General features: G+C 35.5%; 1 protein-coding gene across 2 annotated transcripts in view; it reads right to left on the reverse strand.

Annotated features, from left to right (window-relative positions):
• Positions 1-20,908, reverse strand: part of NPEPPS (aminopeptidase puromycin sensitive) — a 99,841-nt gene that overhangs the window by 2,877 nt on the left and 76,056 nt on the right. Inside the window, exons 13-22 of one of the 2 annotated variants that reach the window (XM_036990856.2) lie at positions 20,171-20,280; positions 17,547-17,610; positions 15,747-15,883; positions 11,079-11,213; positions 9,618-9,837; positions 5,349-5,491; positions 4,878-4,934; positions 1,695-1,802; positions 1,048-1,203; positions 722-769 (exon numbers count right to left, since the gene is read on the reverse strand). In XM_036990856.2, the coding sequence (XP_036846751.1) occupies positions 722-769; positions 1,048-1,203; positions 1,695-1,802; positions 4,878-4,934; positions 5,349-5,491; positions 9,618-9,837; positions 11,079-11,213; positions 15,747-15,883; positions 17,547-17,610; positions 20,171-20,280 (1,178 nt within the window). Of the gene's footprint in view, positions 1-721; positions 770-1,047; positions 1,204-1,694; positions 1,803-4,877; positions 4,935-5,348; positions 5,492-9,617; positions 9,838-11,078; positions 11,214-15,746; positions 15,887-17,546; positions 17,611-20,170; positions 20,281-20,908 lie in introns of both variants that reach the window. The other variant, XM_017659294.3, reaches the window with a different exon arrangement.

A 20,908-nucleotide genomic window follows, 5' to 3' on the forward strand; every position in this document is an offset into this window, starting at 1 on the left:
TTTTTTCAAGATCTGAAATCTTAAAATCTTATTCCTCATGATGGTTTATAGGGTGAGTCAAACTTTGTAGCTTTCTTTGAACTTCTCATTTCACACCTAATAACCCCCTTGCCTTTAAGTACATGAAAAGTAATACTTTAAAAAAATACTTCATAATTAAATCCAACAGAAGTCTTAGAGATTTTCCTAATCAGTATAGATTTTGTCCCCCAAATGCCGAACCTTACCACTAATGTGATTATTAACCTTTGTAAGGGCTAAGAAGAGAGTCTACATAGTCATCTTGTTTCACTGGGTACACAACAGATCTATGAAGGCTACTAGAAAGGGAAAAACAATTAATATCAAGGACCTACTCTGTTCCAGCTCCACTATGTTACTTAATCTAAATAACAATCTTATCATCACTCCATTTTATGTGTGAGGAGACAGGCTCATAGGGGTTAACAAACTTGAAATCACGTGGGGTGGAGCACAGATTTAGACCCAAGCCAACTCCTCCAAGTTCCACATTCTTTCATCCATATTCTTTCAACACCCTCAAAGATGATTCCAACTCTAAATTCCTCAGGCATTACAGATACAACCTAAGTTGTCTTTCTCCAAGCAAAAACAAGGAGTCACTAAATACAACATTCTCAACACAATATGATTACAGTTTGGTTAGTTAGTGGTTCTTCTTACTAGATTTAAAAGTGAAAGCAATCAGTACTTTCCTTACCTTAACCTCTCCAGCCATTTTATCAACTGCAAATCCTTCAACTGACAGCTGAAAAAAAAAACAGTGGTTTGAATAGTAAGTGCAATAAAAGAGGCTAGGAACAAAATTCCATTTACTCAAAAAATTAAGCATTCTATTCTCTCCCAACTCCAGCTTATTCTAGAAGGTGCAGGATGGGTGATGGAGAAGCCCTTTAATAAAACTAGTAACTATATTAGGAAACTCTTAAAGAGCAAAGACCATAATCTTTGGATCTAGTGAACCATGGATGTCTCTCAGTAATATCCATGATAAGCAAGCTACTCAAAATGAACATCTTTGCATACCTTTATTAGTCTGGATATTAAGAATCCTCCCTGGTATCGATTATAAAGTTCTTCCCAGTTGTCTTTTATAAATTTCCATGCAGCCTTCCTTCCATGCTTGCTGCCGCCAGCCACTCCACCAATTACTGATACAGTGTCCTGTGGACGTACCTCTTCCTAAAAACAGAAAGAGAACTAAAAGTTTACTGTATTCAAAACATCTTCTGGTGCCAGAAAGAGCAACCACTGTTGAGGTACCCAAGTAATCACACTGAAGACACTCATTCCTTGTTTTAGGAATAACTGACACCAGAAGCTTTCAGCAAAAAGCAGAGTATTTAACCTAAGTAATGGCCAAATTATGAATGAGGCCTTGATACAGGTACAAACAGGCTGCTCAGCAGATGCTTGGGCTCCTATATGCTAAAGGAAGAGACACAAAGTAGGTACAGTTACCTTACCAGTGTATGTCCTCTCCCAACTATTCTGATTTTCACCACCAGAGAGAAATACAGAGATCAGTAACAAAAGCTTACCCTAGTTTTCCTAGACTAGGAGGAAGCCTTAGTTTAGGGTTAAAGCAGATCAAGAGGATACTAAATCAAAGACACTTGCTGCAGATCCATGGGTAGCAATCCCCTCTAAAAGCAATTTTTGTTGTAACTTACTGAAAGTGCAAATGTGAGGACTTTTTGAATCAATTCAGGAGAAAGAGTAGCTCCAAGGACTCTTTCAATTCGATTTTTCTCTTCCTGCATATCTGCTTGTTTGTGAAGCTACAATGAAAAAAGACACAGTTAACCCTCCTCTGGAAGTTATGCATATGTTTATGATTTTCTCTCCCAATAAGGTGAAACTTTTGCTCTACAGTCTCAATGGCTAAGATTGCAGAATATGAAATTAACAAAAGAGAATACTTTTCAAGATGTTTGGGCACTAAATTTGTTATAAGCCTTTACAATAGGTCACTAGATGTATAGTGCTCACCATATGAATGGCTTGACATCAGTTCTGAGCAGTTTAACATCAAGATCTAATGAGTAAACCTGTCATGGCCAAATTCTTTACATCATTATGATCTCTGACTAATATTCTATGTTATATGAACAAACTGATCATTAATAATACCACTGAAGATCATCAATTTATAACAGTGAAAATATATGATGCATTACTGAAAGTAACATTTTAAGAATATTTATGACATAAACATACTCTTGATATGTTACGTGAAACAAGTAGAGAGACAAAGCAACATGATTGTAAATTTTAGAAAATGTAAGGTGATGGGGAAAAAAAATCCCTGAAAACACATCAAAATGTTAACATTAATTAATGATGGTTTCTAACCAGTGGGATTATCATCATCACATTTTTTAACTGCAAGAGCAACACATGCTGAATGCAGAATATTAGGATACTAGAGAAGCATAAAGAAAAAATTAAGTTTTTACTATGTGTACATTAACATAACAGGAATAAGATATTATACATGCTATTTTTGTGACCTGCTTTTTAAAAAATTACAGGTCAGTTTTATTTTCTTCTTTATACTTTTCTAGTCTCTAAATTTCCATAGTGAATATACAAAATCTTTTTACATAATCAACAAAAAAATATTATTATATATTAAAATTAGAGCTACAGATGTATATGAGATACCTCTCTAAGACAACTTAAAGATTCTTTTGACTATTTTTCCCCCTCATGATTTAACACTGACCAGTGTCTGGAGACCCCATCACAGCTCCCAGTTTCCTCTTCCTTTCCTTTGGACTCTTTTGAGCAGCAGTGTGGTAAAATAGATAGGAAGTCAGGAGACCTGGGTTCTAGTCCCAGTTTTGCCTCTAACTAGCTGTGTGATCTTGACTAAGTCCTTAACCTCTCCGGGTCTCAGTTTCCCCATCTGTAAAATGAGCGGGGTGGACAGATGATTTCTAAGGTCCTTTTCAGCCCCAATACTCAAGTTTGAACTCTGGCTTTCAGGAAGCATTTTTTCACCCAAGGAGAACCTGTTACACTAGTCCACTAGATGGCACCATAATACCACATTTCAAATAAACTTTGACCTAAAGTTATTTATCTTATCTCACTATTCCTAAATTACCAACAGAAAACAATCCTCCTTGTTTCTAATCAACTAGTTTTTACAAGAACCCTGATTCTGCCTTCATTCGAGCTCTTTCCATAGTAAAGCTAAATTATTGTGAGCTCTTGTGTTAAATAGACGCAAACTCTTATTAAATATACATAATAGTATAAATTCTCAAAAGTATGCCATGACATGAAAATGTCAAAATTTCTATCATGAAATATTTAGAACCCTTATTTCATTCCATACCTTTATGGAATAGACTAAAATACAAAATATCTCATTTTATATGTAAAGAAAGACATGATTTTTAGTGCACAGGTTCACAGGATATTACGAATGAGAAGGGACCTTAATGTCATCTAGTTAAAAAATACATCCAAAGTATAATTTCTATATTATTAGAAAGGAAACCCTTGTAAAAGATAGGTAGTTGAAGGGGTACATTTTTTTTATTAAGCTATCACTGATATACAATCTTACGAAGGTTTCACATGAGCAAACTGGGGTTTCAACATTCACCCATATTATCAAATACTCACCCCCCACCCCACTGCAGTCACTACCCATAAGCATAGTAAGATGCCATAGAGTCAGTACTTGTCTTCTATGTGTTGTACTGCCTTCCCTGTGACCCACCTATATCATGTGCGCTAATCATAATGCCCCTTAATCCCCTTCTCCCTCCCTCGCCACCCACCCTCCCCACCCCCTTCCCTTGGTAACTGCTAGTCCCTTCTTATAGTCTGCGAGTCTGCTGCTGTTTTGTTCCTTCAATTTTGTCAAGCAGTAGTACACTTTAAGATGCAGTTTCTTAAAGTGTGTATTTTTCAAAACATTCTAATCATTTAAAGTAAGATTTGTCTAAAACTGAAATACCAGAAATTAGAGTTGCATTTCTGATCCACCTGGGATCAGGAAAGTGTTCTTAATCTAGTAAAGGTGGAAGTATTAAAGCACAACCTATTCCTCTCCTGTTCATCCACTTAAATACTGATCTTTTTAATGAATGGACTTAATAGGTATGATAGATGCTCGGGGTAGTTAGGCATGTTTTGCACATTTTATTTGATGGAAATAAGTAAATTCAGCTCACTCCACTTCTAAAGTAACCACTGCACTCAAGTTATTTCTTAGACTGATAGATGCATGGACAGGGCCTGGAGACAGCACTTGCTCTGAAGAATCAGCACTTCCGAACAGATTACTGCCATTGATAAGGACATAGGAAGTTTTACTTCTATTTTTTCTAAGCCAGAGTTTAATTATATGCCAACCACCCTGGGAAAGTGACAGAGGTTATGCAGGCAGGTGAATTAATTTCCTGTCCATTTTTAGGGGGCGCTGGCATAGCCCAAGCCCCTGAGACACCTGATCACCTATCCCTCTTCTAAGCACAGAAACAAACCCATTGTTTAAAATGGGCAGAACCCCAAATAAGTTTACACTGAAGGGAACATTTTTAAGAACTTGATTTGTTAATCAAGATGAACATTTCAGCGTTGAGATTTAAGATGTATAAACTTTTATGTAAAAAAAAGTAGTGAAAAAATTAGATGGCTTTGCTATCATATTGGTAGTATATATGAACAGGCATTATATATTTTCCCCATGCTTTTTAATATTTGCATGTCTGCAATATGTACTCCTGCATCTATTTCTTTTGCAAGAACCTTTTTTTAACCACTTAAAGACTACATTCTCTGTGTCAATCCAAGTTCAAAAGCAGAAAATGGAAGCCCTTTCCAAATGTACTCACCTTTAGCATGATGTCTAAGGTAGTACCATCACCATGCTTCAAAACAGTCAGATAGACCTACAATAGGAACAAAGAAGGCATCTGATTAAATGTATCTTGTTCCATGTATCCACAAGAAAGAAAGTCAAAAACTGCAAATAGCCATGTGGGGATGTTACACACAAATTGTGGCAAGGAGCTAAGAGCCCACATGAACAATCAGAAAGGTTGATGGCATGTAGTAACAACAGAGCGAGACAGCTCTCTGAGAGGGATGTGCACTGATAACCACCTTTCAGCACCACAGTGTGAACTGTGAAACTTTAACATGTGCTGTTTAGATGGTTTGTAGCCAAGTTCTCATTTAAAGTAAATCAGACATGATTTGTGGGTCAGTATCTGGGTCATTTCTGGTTACCATTAAATATGTTCTACACTACAAAGAATGATGCAGTCACCCAGAAATCAAAGTACTTTGTTATGAAAACCTACAGGACTCCTCAGATCAGCAGAGAGAATCTGTTTCCCTTCTACATGGTCCTTAAACCGACGACGGGCTTCTTCCAGTGTAGCCTTATGTCCTGCTTTTCCAAGTTTGCCCAGAACCAGGCCCCTCAGGAGTGCATCTAGATGACCTGATTCAGAAGTAAAAGAGACACAGAACTACTTAAAAAGCTTATTTTTACAAATACGCCATCTGAATATCTTAAAATTGTATTATACCATGTCTACAATCTTGAACAAACATAACAATTACCTTAGTACTGAGAGAGCACTTGATTTAAATTTATAAAATTGTAAGAGTGAAATGAAATACTAATAGACTAGACAAGCAAATAAACTTGCTGACTTGGTCTAGTTACAAATGACAATTGAATGAAAATTTACTAAATGTTTACTGTAGGTAATTACACTGCTGAGGATTATGTATGGAAGGAACAGGCTTAGATCATGCAGTTTTGATACAAGATTCAGAGAAGGGCAACATACAGTACTAGAATGCTTTGTATGAAAAAACTGAAATCTTGGATTTCTAAAATCAAAATCTGATGGATCTAGTACTCCAAAGATATTTAAATAGACAATAAGCATATAAAGATGCTCAAAGTCACTGGTCACCAGGGAAATGCCAATCAAAACCACAATGACATATCACTTTATACCCACTAGGATGACTAGAATAAAAGACAGATAATAACAAGTGTTGACAAGGATGTGGAGAAATTAGAACCCTTATATATTGCTAGTGGAAATATATAATGGTGTGGCCACTTTGAAAAACAGTCTGGCAGTCCCTCAAGAAGTTAAACGTAGAGTTATCATAAGACCCAGAAATTCCATTTGTAAAGAAAATACCAAAGAGAAACAAAAGCATATGTCCACACAAAAACTTGTATGTAAATGTTCACAGCAGTATTCATAAGTCAAAAAGTGGAAACAACCCAGATATTCATCAACACATGAGCAGACCAAATGTGGTATATCCATACAATGGAGCATTATTCAGCTACAAAAAGGAATGAAGTACTAATACATGCTTCAACATGGATGAACCTTGAAAACATTGTTATTATGCTAAGTGAGAGAAGGCAGACACAAAAGGCACAAAGGGTATGATTCCATTTATATGAAACGCTCAGAATAGGTGACTCCATGAGACAAAGCAGATTAGTGGTTGCCTGGGACTAGGGTTGCCAGGGAATGGGGAGTGACTGACAGTGGGTATGAACTTCCTTTTGAGGGTAAAGAAATTGTTCTGGAATTAGAGTGGTGATGGTTGACTGAGCTGTATACTTTAAAAGGGTGCATTTAAAAAAACTGAAGTATCACTGATATACAATCTTTTTTGATATACAATCTTATATTGGTTTCAAGTATATATCACAGTGGTTTAACAGTTATACATATTACTAAATCTTCACCCCCATCAGGGTGCATTTTATGGTATACTGATTATATCTAAAAAAAAAAAAGGGGGGGAGGTTAACATTAGCACAGAAATCCGATGGAGTATAAATAGCACAATGGACAAATGAATCGTGGTATATTCATACAATGAAGTAGTATTCAGCAATAAAGAGGAATAAACAACCAGGATGGATCTCAAGAACACTGTACTGAGAGAAGCCAGATATAAGAACAGAATATATACTATGATTCCACTTATATAAAGTTCTAGAAGAGATAATATTAACATAGGGTGAAAGAAGTCAGAATATTGTTTGCTTGCAGGTGATGGGTAGGGGACACTTGAGTAGCAGGGGCTGACTGGGAAGGCGCCTGAGGCAACCTCCTGCAGTGATGGAAGTGTTGGGTACATTTGTCAAAAGTCACTGAACTGTAACTTTTAAACTGTGCATTCTGTAATACTTAAATCATAACTCAATAAAAAGTAAGCTTAAGAAAACTACAGAACATCAATAGATAATATAACCAGACACTCGTGAAGGTTCTTATAAGAAGAACCAACTCATAATTCTGGCACTGGTACTGATTTGCTGTGTGATACAAGGCAATGTTTTGTTATTTGTGTTTGATTCTTCCACCTATAAAGCTAGGAAACTATAAAACATTCTACTTAATAAAGTTTGTTTTTGAGTCAAAAAGTTTCACATATCATCATCATGAAAGAAAAGTGCAACATCCACCCATTTACCCAGATCTGTCTCCATACATCCCCTTACTGTCTTGTTTCTCCAGGTCTGTGTTCTTACTTCGGGGCAACTCCTGCACTTGTGCAGTGGATTCTAACTCCTCCAGATTATTCAGCCATCATTTCAGCAATGACCCCTCTATCAAATCATGAGTTTTCCTATAAATACTGCATCATTTTCCTTTTTTTTTTTTAAGATTTCAAAGATCTGATTGGTTTAATTGTATGATTCAAGATACTGCATCATTTTCATCAGCACAAAAACATGTTATCAAATATTCCATCTTATGAAAAAAATGCTTCCCCTGACCCTATATCTCTCTCTATATATACTACCCAGTTTTCTCTGATCATCTTTTCAGCAAAACTCCTTTGAAAAGTTGCCTAAATGTGCTGTCTCCTTTTCCTCTCCTCCAATTCTGGAGAACCCACTGTTGTTCTCCACCACTCCACAACACTTGCCAACTACCATAATTCTCCATCATTTTGCCTTTAGCAGCATTTATCACCATTGATAAATCTCCCTCTGCACTGCTTCGTTAAAAAGCGTTCTAGGACACCTCTCCTTCCTGACTCTCCTACCTCACTGGCCAGTCTCTCTTGCTGATTTCCTCTTCTACCCAGTCTCTAAATCCTGGACTGCCCTAGGGCCAGTCCTCAGGCCTCTGTTCCCCACGTACATTTGGGCCCTAGGTGATATCATCCAGTCTTGTGGCTGTGACATGTTCAAACTAAATGTATTTATTTTCAGTCTGGACCTCTAGGCACTATTTTAACTTCTATGTTCAAAACATACACAGAATTTACTACCTACAGGTGCTAGTTGCAACCAGCCCCTCAGCTGGGTTCCTGAAAGAGCTTTCTTGTCTCCCTACTTCCTCTCCTGCCTCCCCCTTCAGTCTGTTTTTCACATAGCTGAGTAAACCAAATCATGTTCCTCTGCTTCAAACTCTCAAATTAGCTTCTCCTCTCACTAAATGTGAAAGTCAAAATTTTCTTACTATATTCCACAGGTCTTATAGGAGCTGATCTGCTTCCCATCCCCCTCTCTCCCTCACTTACTCTGTTCTGACCTTACTGGTCTCCTTGTTACTCCTTGAATACCCCAAGCATGCTCCTGCCCCAGGTCTTTTGTACTTGGTGTTCCCTGTCTGGGCCATTTCCCCTAGACATCCTCAGAGGTCTCTCCTTCAAGTCTCTGCTTATGCTTAAATATCACCTCATGAATGACTGTTTCCCTAACCACTCACTATAAAACAACCTATTACTCCTGTTCCCCATCTAACTTACCGAAGTTTCTTTTTCTTCCTTACACTTGTTGCTACCTAAAATACTATAAATTTAATTATTTGCTGTGGCTCCCACTAGAATGTAAGTCACATGAGGCAATGCTTTCTTCACGGCTATACCACCAGCTTCTAGAATAGTATGTAACATTTACTCAGTATATAAATACTTGTGGGATCAATGAAGGAAAAAAACAGAGCTCTCAGCAATTGTTAGTCTGTTCTTATTGCAAGACTCCCAGCTTTAGACTGGTCAGGGGACAATACTACCTTTACAGCAGATGGGAGAAAATCATTATATTTAAAACTCTCAAATTACCATTCCCAACATTTAAATGATAGCAAAGAGTAAATACATGATTACAGAAATAATCACAGAGGAGAGAACACATGTAGAAAGCAATTAACTTCCTTAATTCAGAAAGCTGGCCCTGTGTCTCTCAGCACCCTTACAAACTGTATATAAGAAGCCTGTTATTTATGGTATAACAATAAATAATATCATCCAAAATTCCCCTTTGCTTTTCTTGACAACAGACAGGCCTTTGGAACTCTTTTAAAGACATTTATTTCCATCATTTGCTTTGTGCACAAATCACATTTAGCAATGAATACACATAACCACCACTGACTGCTTTGATGTTGGTGACCCACACAACTTCTCCAGTAGTTCTAAAAGAGCTTGTCTTAATTTCTGGCTAGCTGAATACATAGTAACATCCAGCAGATAAAAAGATGATGCTATTAATATTGCTATCCACAGCTGAGCAAAAAAAGGACCAATTTCTCATCAATTCTGTTTTTATTCAGCACATCTATTACCTTCTCCAGGTTTGGGGTCCCAGCCCAGTCTCTCCCCTATAGGTGAAAAGATATCTTTCACAAACTCCTGGATTTCCTCATAGAAGTCTGTGTGGGACAAGAGAGTTGAGAGAATCCCCAGGTTACAGCTCAGGTCACTCCATACAGTATAATTGGGCTCATTCACAAAAGCCTCCATGACTTTTAGAACCTCTACAGTGCTAATGATTCCAGCTCGAGCCTGGGATAGGAAAAAAACATAAATTAATCTAATGTTCAAAAAAAGAAAACAAAAACAAGAACACAGGCATGCATTTTCAGCATTATTTACTGCTGGTCAGTCATCTCTTTGGTTTAAAGGAAATGAATCTGTATAAGCTCAGAATACTATTAGAATAAAAATCCTATCATTAACATTCCTTATTTACTTTTTTGCTATTTGTAAGAGTCACATAAAAAAATATGTTACAATTACACCAATTTGTAAAGAACAAGGAAAGAAAACAGCTTCCTATTTCTATTCAGTTTCAGGGGCCTTTGCGTTTTCTCTTGAAATTTTTCATGCTTTCAGAAAAATTGCAAAAATAGTTGGGGCTTTGGTTTTTCATAGGCTTTTTCAAAACTAGACCTGCAAACTGTGTCAACTTCAGTCAGTCCTTTACTTATTCCTAAAAGATCACAAACTGGAAGGCACTACAAATTCAGAGTCCTTTCAGAATTCACTAATAGAGCTGGGAAGAAGCACCTCTGCTACAGCAGCCAACTGCACACACACACCTGTCTCCTGGGGCAGGTCTCTCTGAGCAATGAGATCAGCAGATGCAAGGTTTTGTGCATCAATGCTAATCTCTGCTTATACAAAGAAGGAATCCAAAGCCAGTTGCAGAGGCAAAATTTCAGTCCAATTTAAAGGAACACTAGAGAGAATCTGACAATCTTATCACAAAGATATCTAGAAATTATCTAACCTAAGTTGGAGTCATAAAGATATTACTATTAATTGCTACTTTAAATTCTTTCTAGAACAAAGCCAAATAAAAGTATAATTCCAAAGCCACTGGGCTGTTGTAATTTCTATAGTAGTAGGATGCTAAAAAAATTCTAGACTTTTCCAGCAAAGTACAACCACTATTTTAGAAAAATGTAAATCTTTGAATTAATTAGTTAAAAAATTGAATCAATAGGGAGATTTCTTCAAGGTGCCTATCTATTTCTATTGAAAAGGATTTTTGCCTTCCAAAGGATGGTTTAAATATAGTTGCAAAAGCTGGCTCAGGAATAGTGAAATGGGATTTGCTTCTGGTAAATTATATAGGTTCAATTTTGTCATGTTAATTAATAATTAGTCATGTGCTCTAATCCCAAAGGCTAATTCAACCTTCAAAAGAACTATAGTTTTCTGATTTTGTTACATCAGACACTCCAAGAAAAACAAAATCCTTTAATCAGCAGAATCCATCATACTACTAGAGAGAGGCTCACCAAGGAGAAGAGGTCATTCTGTAATCCAAGTCGATCCACAGGGGGTAGAGAAAGGTCACGAATGCCTGGTAATAAGCTTTCCAGCATGGCCGAGCTATACTGGGTCCGATAAAACCCAACTGTTCCCAGGTTTAACTGAAAGATATCCAATAGGGGTCATTAAACATTACACACATTTTTTAAATCAATCTTTTGGAGGTGTGACAGGGATTCTGGTTTTAGTATATCTGGATGAAAAACAGCAAAGATCATGTGTGCTAACTAGCAGACAGACTAAAATGAAACAACACATAAAGATTGAAATTAGTTGTCAAAAACGAATACAGACACAAAAGAAAACAAACCTGACACAGTGAGAGCCACAGTGGAGACAGTAGGAAGAACATGGCAGGGGAGGAGGAAATAATGTGGATAAATTTCTATTTCTAATCTCAGTGGATAGTTTTAAATTTACAGAAAATATTTACTATACATGAAAACACTTGGGAAGTAGCAACTCCAAGACTTACAAACACTAATCTACTGTGAGACCAGAGGCTCAAGAGAATAACAATGGTCAGATCTTAGATTTTAAAGAATTACATGGACTTTAAAGGCAATTTCATATGACTTTGGGAGTGGAGTAATCACTAACTTTCATTATTTCCTATAGGCTACCAACAGCCAAACATATTTTTAACAATATTTATATACAAAATATTTTAATAGTAAATTAATAGCTTAAGATATAAATATTTTACTATTCATATGTAAATAGCAAAAAACACCTCACAATTCTAACAACTATTAATTTACTGATTCCTTTTATCCTTTACTTTAGGAATAACATCTTTATTTAGCAAATTATAATCACAGTGTGCATATAATATTTTTTCTCATTTATAAGAAAAATTTTATATAGCTGCAAAATCTTCCAGATTGTTTTTTTTTGACATTGGAAATTACATTTTATTTATTTATTTTTATTTGTATAAACTAATTTTATATTAAGCAGTTTAAACATAGATTTAAAAAGAAACTCTTAACAGATTTTTTTATATCATTCATGTACAATTACTTGAACAACATATGGTCACTAGACTCCCCCTAATATCAAGTCCCCCCCAACTACCCCATTACAGTCACTGTCCATCAGTGCAGCAAGATGCTATAGAATCATTACCTGTCTTCTTTGCATGCACTGCCTTTCCTGTGTTCCCTCCCTGCTACATTGTGTGTGCTAATCGCAATGTCCCTTTTCCCCCCTTATCCCTCCTTTTCCACCCATCCTCCCCAGTCCCTTTCTCTTTGGTAACTGTTAGTCCATTCTTGGGTTCTGTGAGTCTGCTGCTGTTTTGTTCCTTCAGTTTTTTCTTTGTTCTTATGCTCTACAGATGAGTGAAATCGTTTTATACTTATCTTTCTCCACCTGGCTGCTGCAAATGGTAGAATTTGTTTTCTTCTTATGGCTGAATAATATTCCATTGTGTATATGTACCACATCTTTATCCATTCATCTACCGATGGACACTTAGGTTGCTTCCATTTCTTGGCTATTGTAAATAGTGCTGAGATAAACATAGGGGTGCATATGTCTTTTTCAAACTGGGCTGCTGTATTCTTAGGGTAAATTCCTAGGAGTGGAATTCCTGGGTCAATGGTATGTCTATTTTGAGCATTTTGAGGAACCTCCATACTGCTTTCCACAAAGGTTGAACTAGTTTACATTCCCACCAGCAGTGTAGGAGGGTTCCCCTTTCTCCACATCCTCGCCAACATTTGTTGTTGTTTGTCTTTTGGATGTTGGCCATCTTAATTGGTGTGAAGTGGTATCTCATTGTAGTTTTGATTTGCATTTCTCTGATGATTAGTGATGTGGAGCATCTTTTCATGTGCCTGTTGGCCTCTGAATTTCTTCTTTGGAGAACTGTCTCTTCATATTCTCTGCCCATTTGTTAATCAGGTTATTTGTTTTTTGGGTGTTGAGGCATGTAAGTTCTTTATATATTCTGTATGTTAACCCCTTGTTGGATATGTCATTTACAAATATATTCTCCCATACTGTAGGATACCTTTTTGTTCTGTTGATGGTATCCTTTGCCGTACAGAAACTTTTTAGTTTGATGTAGTCCCATGAGTTCATTTTTGCTTTTGTTTCCCTTGCTCGAGGAGATGCATTCAGGAGGAAGTTGCTCATGCTTATATATTCAGAAGATGTTTGCCTATGTTGTCTTCTAAGAGTTTTATGGTTTCATGACTTACATTCAAGTCTTTAATCCATTTTGAGTTTACTTTTGTGTATGGGGTTAAACAATAACCCGGTTTCATTCTCTTACATGTAGCTGTCCAGTTTTGCCAACACCAGCTGTTGAAGAGGCTGTCATTTCCCCATTGTATGTCCATGGCTCCTTTATCATATATTAATTGACCATATATGGTTGGGTTTATATCAGGGCTCTCTAGTCTGTTCCATTGGTCTATGAGTCTGTTGTTGTGCCAGTACCAAATTGTCTTGATTACTGTGGCTTTGTAGTAGAGCTTGAAGTTGGGAAGCATAATTACCCTTGCTTTATTCTTCCTTCTCAGTATTGCTTTGGCTATTCAGGGTCTTTTGTGGTTCCATATGAATTTTAGGACGATTTTCTCCAGTTCATTAAAGAATGCTGTTGGTATTTTGATAAGGATTGCATTGAACCTATAGATTGCTTTAGGCAAGATGGCCATTTTGACAATATTAATTCTTCCTAGTGAAGAGCATGGAATGAGTTTCCATTTTTTAGTGTCCTCTTTAATTTCTCTTAAGAGTGTCTTGTAGTTTTCAGAGTATAGGTCTTTCACTTCCTTGGTTAGGTTTATTCCTAGGTATTTTATTCTTTTTGATGCAATTGTGAATGGAATTGTTTTCCTGATTTCTCTCTTTGCTATTCATTGTTAGTGTATAGGAATGCCATAGATTTCTGTGTATTAATTTTGTATCCTGCAACCTTGCTGAATTCAGATATTAGATCTAGTAGTTTTGAGTGGATTCTTTAAGGTTTTTTATGTACAATATCATGTCATCTGCAAATAGGGACAGTTTAACTTCTTCTTTGCCAATCTGGATGCCTTTTATTTCTTTGTGTTGTCTAATTGCCATGGCTGGGACCTCCAGTACTATGTTGAATAGAAGTGGGGAAAGTGGGCATCCTTGTCTTGTTCCTGATCTTCAAGGAAAAGCTTTCAGCTTTTCACTGTTAAGTATAATGTTGGCTGTGGGTCTGTCATATATGGCCTTTATTATGTTAAGGAACTTGCCCTCTATACCCATTTTGTTGAGAGTTTTTATCATGAATGGATGTTGAATTTTGTCAAATGCTTTTTCAGCATCTATGGAGATGACCATGTGGTTTTTGTCTTTCTTTTTGTTGATGTGGTGGATGATGTTGATGGATTTTCATCCTCTGCCCGTTTTTTAATTGGATTATTTGCTTTTTGTTTGTTGAGGTATGTGAGCTCTTTATATAATTTGGATGTCAACCCCTTATCGGATATATCATTTATGAATATATTCTCCCATACTGTAGGATGTCTTTTTGTTCTACTGATGGTATCCTTTGCTGTACAGAAGCTTTTCAGCTTGATATAGTCCCATTTGTTCATTTTTGCTTTTGTTTCCCTTGCCCAGGGAGATATGTTCATGAAGAAGTTGCTCATGTTTATGTCCAAGAGATTTTTGCCTATGTTTTTTCTAAGAGTTTTATGGTTTCATGACTTACATTCAGGTCTTTGATCCATTTTGAGTTTACTTTTGTGTATGGGGTTAAACAGTGATCCAGTTTCATTCTCTTACATGTAGCTGTCCAGTTTTGCCAATACTGGCTGTTGAAGAGGCTGCCTTTCCCCACTGTATATCCATGGCTCCTTTATCGTATATTAATTGACCATATATGTTTGGGTTTATATCTGGGTTCTCTATTCTGTTCCAAAGGTCTATGGGTCTGTTCTTGTGCCATTACCAAATTGCCAGATTATAATTTCAAATGGTAATATATCAATATAAATACATTCCACTGAGTTTATTTTAAAAACTAAGACAAGGAGAGAAATGGCTCTTTTCAGAAAAGCACAAAACTTTGAGATAATGCATAATTCCTATCAGGAACCTATAATTAGGAGAAAAGTCTGTAGTTGATACTTTCATACGAAAGGAACGGGGTACAGAATAATGAAAAACAGTATTTGCCAACTGTTATTTTTGTGAAATGGCTTTAAAACACCAGTTAAAGGAATTTCACATTTCACTGACATAAACTGATTATTATATGTCTGATCTCACTTGATTATAATTGTATACATACAGTGACAACATATCACTGAAGTTAACATGTCATTACAATGATGAGGCAGTTTGGTGTTACAAGAATACAAATGTTTCAGATAATGTGACTTTATATATAATATACTATATTTTTTCCTTTAATCCTATCTGTTTGTATCTGCTTATCTACTACTCCCTTAACTGCCATAAAGGCAAATATTTAGCCAACACTATTTGAAAACTGGCCCTAAATTTCACACAGGAAGGTTTAGGTTTACAAGTCTTAGTTTAAACTGTAGCAACAGAATTTACAGCCAGCCATAAAATGCATAAAAAGAGTGACTGAAATAAATCATTTTAGGTAAGATAAAAATGGCCATTTCTGGACTCACCTTTACCCACTGGTCTGGTTTGACATTTTTTAAAACCACATTCATCTCTGGCTTGTCCATTAGAATTTTTAGTTTGGCATTGTTGGGATCTTCGCTAGTAGAGACTGTGACAGGAACCATCCACTGGGGACAGTCTTCTCCTTAGGCAAAAGAACAAAGAGAAAACTTGAAAAATAGTTTCTCACTGGAAGAAATGGAAGGTAAGACAAAGAGAGAGGACTTGTGTCCTACATATGGGCTTGAGTCTGTTAAGCCAATGCTTATTTTTAATGGTACATGAACTCTTCCAGGCAACCGGAGTAATAGTGCAAAGGAGAGAGAATTTATTAACAAAATCATCATAGTCTAAAGAGAGAGAATAGTTTATTTAGTTTTAGAATCACAAATATAATAGTGACTTTAATTGTTTTCTCTTTACAGAGCAATACAGACAGCAATGATTTTACTGTTAAAAGAAATTTCAAGTAGGTAAAAGTTCTAACATAGCTTTTAGAAACCAGTTCTAAGGTGTAGTCCTTAATAGTTGTACACACTGCTGAAACACTGAAGGGTTGATCTTTATTTCTGTGATATATAGGATATACCCTGCAAGCTGTTGGATTCTATCACTGAGGAATCATATCTAAAAGCCAAAGCTTTTGTAAGGCAGATACATACGTTCTCTTAAGTTAATTCCCAATACATTAATAGTACTATTTTAGTAAGTTATTTATAGTTTTATGCTATCAAGTTAACCACAAATTAAAATTTCTTCCTAGATAGTTCAGGTTTTAAATCTGCTTTTTTGGTCACAGAGTATTAGAAAAACCTGCAAAACCTGTCAGTCCTATAATGCAGATTCCAGGAGTGAGGCAGAAAACAGCAACTGTGACACTTAGAGATTTATTTGGATAAAATCTGTCATCAACTTGTCAGATACATTTATTAAAAGAGTAATTCTAAATGCTAAGGAAGGTTAAGGACGGAAGGCTGGACCTCTCCAACCTAGTATAGCGCATCGTATTTTGGTGGGTGGAACATGAAAAGGCACTGGTGTCACTGATACACACCTCCCCCTGTTAACAGCTACTGTCTTAATGTAAGTAAGAAAGGTGCACAGAACACTTTGCTTTTTGATTTTTCAGTTAATCTTTAATCTCCTGGGTAAAATAGTCTAATGACATGTAGAAATATTTGAAAAACCAGAGCTGAGTGATAGTTAAGGGTATAAACTCATGGAATACAACTATTTTGTTTGAATTCCTACTCTTAAACTCCTTAGATAGGTGACATTGGATAACTTAACTAACCTAGCTGTGCCTCAGCTCCCTCATTTGTAAAATGGAAATAATACTATCTACCTAATAGGGTTGATTAGAGTATATAATAAGGGTCAGTTATAGTGCTTGGTACATAATAAATCTAAATAATCATTGGGTTTTATTGACTTATTTACTTATTTATTATGCCTGAGAATTACAAAAAAAAAATTTAGCCACCCACACAAATGTGTATCAAGTCTTCTTTTAGGGATTAAGGCTAGAGACATCACTTCTTGGGTGTTCCTATCCTTCTTCATTGGTTAGCCTCCAATAACACAGGACAGGGAATTTCAAAAACTTAAGAATATAACAACAATACAAATACTTCACAAATTTCCTTTTTGATTTCTTAGATTTCCTTTTAATTACCATTTTCTCTTGTTTTTATTTAATTCTACTAAAAATGCTTTTAAATGGATACTTATTCCTACTAGTTGGAACACTACTGGCATGGTATCCAAATTCACTGATCAGCTCCCACTTAACAGCCATTGCTTACCAACATACGGTCCACTGGCACAGAATTTCCTTTGGGACAACCTCAGTGATCTGTCATCTTCTACCTAAAGAAGCAGAACAAAGCTCTAGTAGTATCCAGTTTTTTTTTTTTTGGAAGGGGCAACATTTCTGTGACAAAGTAGAAGCTGAAACCCATACGGCCAAATGTCTCATGAGCATACAAAATGCAATGTTGATGAACTAACGACACTACAGAATGGGGAAAAGGTCACTATTTCTCATTTAGGCTTCAAAATAACACTCTAAATAAAAGGCCACTGTATGGCCACATGTAATATGGTCACTCACAGGAGATATGTACCCAGATAAGAACTTTAAAATATTTGAGTTTTCAAAGAGATACAAAACAATAAATAATACTACAGCAAGCTATGTTAATCTTTGTAGATGAAGGTTATGTCTTTAGTCTTTTCCCCTCAAGAAGTAGCAACATTTGATTAGCATGTGGACTCAATATTGAGAATTCAAATTTTTAGAATGACTGATAAACATGAAAGAAGAACACACCTTGTTTCAAAGGATGAGCTTTGCAATGAAACACAAAAAAAGTGGAGAGAAAAACTGTAAAAAACTAAGCCAGAAGCCACAAAGGCAAGTACATACTAAAAAAAATACTCAACAATATGCAGTCATTTGTTTTATCATTTGTTACTATGCCCTAGAATATGTTAATACAAGACATAACAGGTTTAAGATCAACTAAATCAAATGCAAAATTGGGCCAATGGCCTTTATGGATAAATGGACTAGAAGAGACAGAACTGAAAAGCTGAAAAAATTGAGTGAGGAAGAAATGATTACTTTGGTGCCACAAAACAAACTACTAGTGAACTTAAATACTACCCCACTGATTAGTTACATATCATATAGATTTCTTTGAAAAAGCTGAAAGGTGATTTTAATTGATTCATAAATAAAGAAAAATATTTAAATTTAGGGAGTATACAGCAAGAAACAGATAATTAAGATATTACATGTTGCAGAGCTCTTCTATTTTTAAATGAGGAGTCATAGGCAGGTTTTTTACTGTAATGTTAGACAGTCGGTGGGTTTGGCTGTGTCTATAGACAACAACAAGGCAAAGGAACTAAGACCTTGCAAGCAGCTTGATGGAAAAGTTAATAGAATCTTGGTAATATTGGGAGGGAAGTAGGACATTAGTGTCCTCTGTTTTAACTTATAAACTATTATGCTCTTTAAAGTGTGCTCTACTTAAAGAAGACATTATAGCCTATTAGTCTGCTTTATTTGTAATCATTAAGTAGTTTAGTAATTTTGAGGTGTTGATAGTTCTTGAGGGAATCCCCAGAATTGAAATCCCCGGAGGTGAAAGGAACAATCATCTTTGTGTGTTATTATTCTTACAACAGTCAGGTAAAATTAAAACTACTTGTCAGTTTATATAGTGTCAGTATCAAATCTGATCAGACATCTCCTATAATGGACTAGTCCAAAGTGGAGAAAGACTAGTAAGAAAAAGAATGGTCACAGTGGTAGGTCACTAAATATATAGATATCTTTTCCCACCAAATATGATGGACTCAATTAATTAAATTGCCTTTTCAAATGTTTGCAGTCAACATTACTGAGAGGTACTCCGATGTATATACTTCGTTATAAAAAAAAAAACTTACGGTTAAGATGTGGCTCTAGAAGGTTAAGTTACAAGCATTATAACGTACTATATAAATTTGAATGCATTTGGAGAAGTACAAGGGCTGTTTTAAATGTCACGTAGAATTCTTAAAATATGGAAAAGCAAATTTACTAACTTATTTAGACTGCCACATTGAAGACATCTCTGTAAAACATATTTAGCTTTATGGACAATACAGAACCAAATGAACAAACATACCAAAAAGAGCTATGAATCCTTTTCCCTAAAAATGAATGGTAATTAATTTCCTACATAGCTCACAAAACCATGGCAAAGAAATTTAAGAGAACAATTTCTTAATTTTACATAATTAAATTAAGTTAAGATAAACTTTCTGATATGCTTAAAGTCTGATGTGTAATTCTCAGTCCTACTGGAGGATAACTCATTTTGAAGTACACCTCTCTGAATTCAGGTAACAGTTCAACTAATATGAATGCAATTCTAAACAAAATCGCATTTCCACCCAATCCAACATTAAGAACTAAAGAATGATATTATAAGTGAGTTTTGAATTTTATTAAATGCTTTTTCTCCATCTATTGAAGTGATTATGTGGTTCTAACTTGATTCTATTAATGTAGTGATTAGGCATCAATACATTGATTGTTTTTTAAAATGTTAAACAAACCTTGCATTCCTAGAATAAACCCCACTTGGTGATATTAGAATTTTATCAAGTTTATGGTGTTCTCAGGGACAATAACAGTAGACAACATTTTGTTTTCTATCATAAGCATGTATAATTTTAATGATGTGGGGCAAACCATTTAGTATAGGGATAATAAATCCCTGAAGAAGAGAGTATAAAGGCTGGTTTAAATGTTACCTAGTATACTTAAAGCACAGAGAAAGCAAATTTGATGAATGAATTTCATTTATGAATTCAATGAATGAATTTCATTTAATATAATATCAGACAATGAAAGGACTTTTTATAAGTTTACCTGTTCTGCTTCCACATAAATGAGGGGGAACCCCATTTGTTTGGTCCAGGTATTCATCACTGCTGCTATGGGCTTACCACTAGCATTTTCTAAACTTTCCCAGAGATCCTCTAGAAGAGAAAACACAATGGAAATCTAAGATGTTTACATGTTTATTTTCCTAAACAAACCAGAAATTTTATATAACTCCTGACACTGCATTGCTGACCAATTCTTTGTTCTTTCAGTTTCAGGAAATATATGGGCAAAATTAACACCCCCCTTAAGTAAATAAGTAAACTCTATTTCAAAAACATCATATTCTAAGATGTTTTTAATTGTTGTAAATTATTTAAAAATTACAAGTTATATAATACACAGAAGACAATCAAGTGAGTTCAAACAAAAAGAAATAAAAACAAATGGAAACATATTCAAGATCACTACTAAACAATCATTCATGAACTTAACCCATTCAATTAACAAAAGTTAAAAAATACCTCAAGATTCTGAATGAGGCTAAGTAAAACTCGTATGGTCAAATAGATCTCAGCCTTGGTGGTAGAGTAAGCAAAAGAGAAATACAGTGCAACACATACTATGATGACATGAAAAGAGGAAAAGTACTTAAAAGGCTGAATTGTTGAATCTGTATGGCAGAGAAATACAGACTTTATCATGAAGGGAATGTGGCATCTCAAATATTTTTAATCAGCAGGGGGAAGCAATCAGATACTCCCTTTACAAAGACAGCCCTAG

The sequence above is a fragment of the Manis javanica genome, chromosome 4 (assembly GCF_040802235.1).
Source record: "Manis javanica isolate MJ-LG chromosome 4, MJ_LKY, whole genome shotgun sequence".
In the NCBI taxonomy this organism is placed as follows: domain Eukaryota; kingdom Metazoa; phylum Chordata; class Mammalia; order Pholidota; family Manidae; genus Manis; species Manis javanica.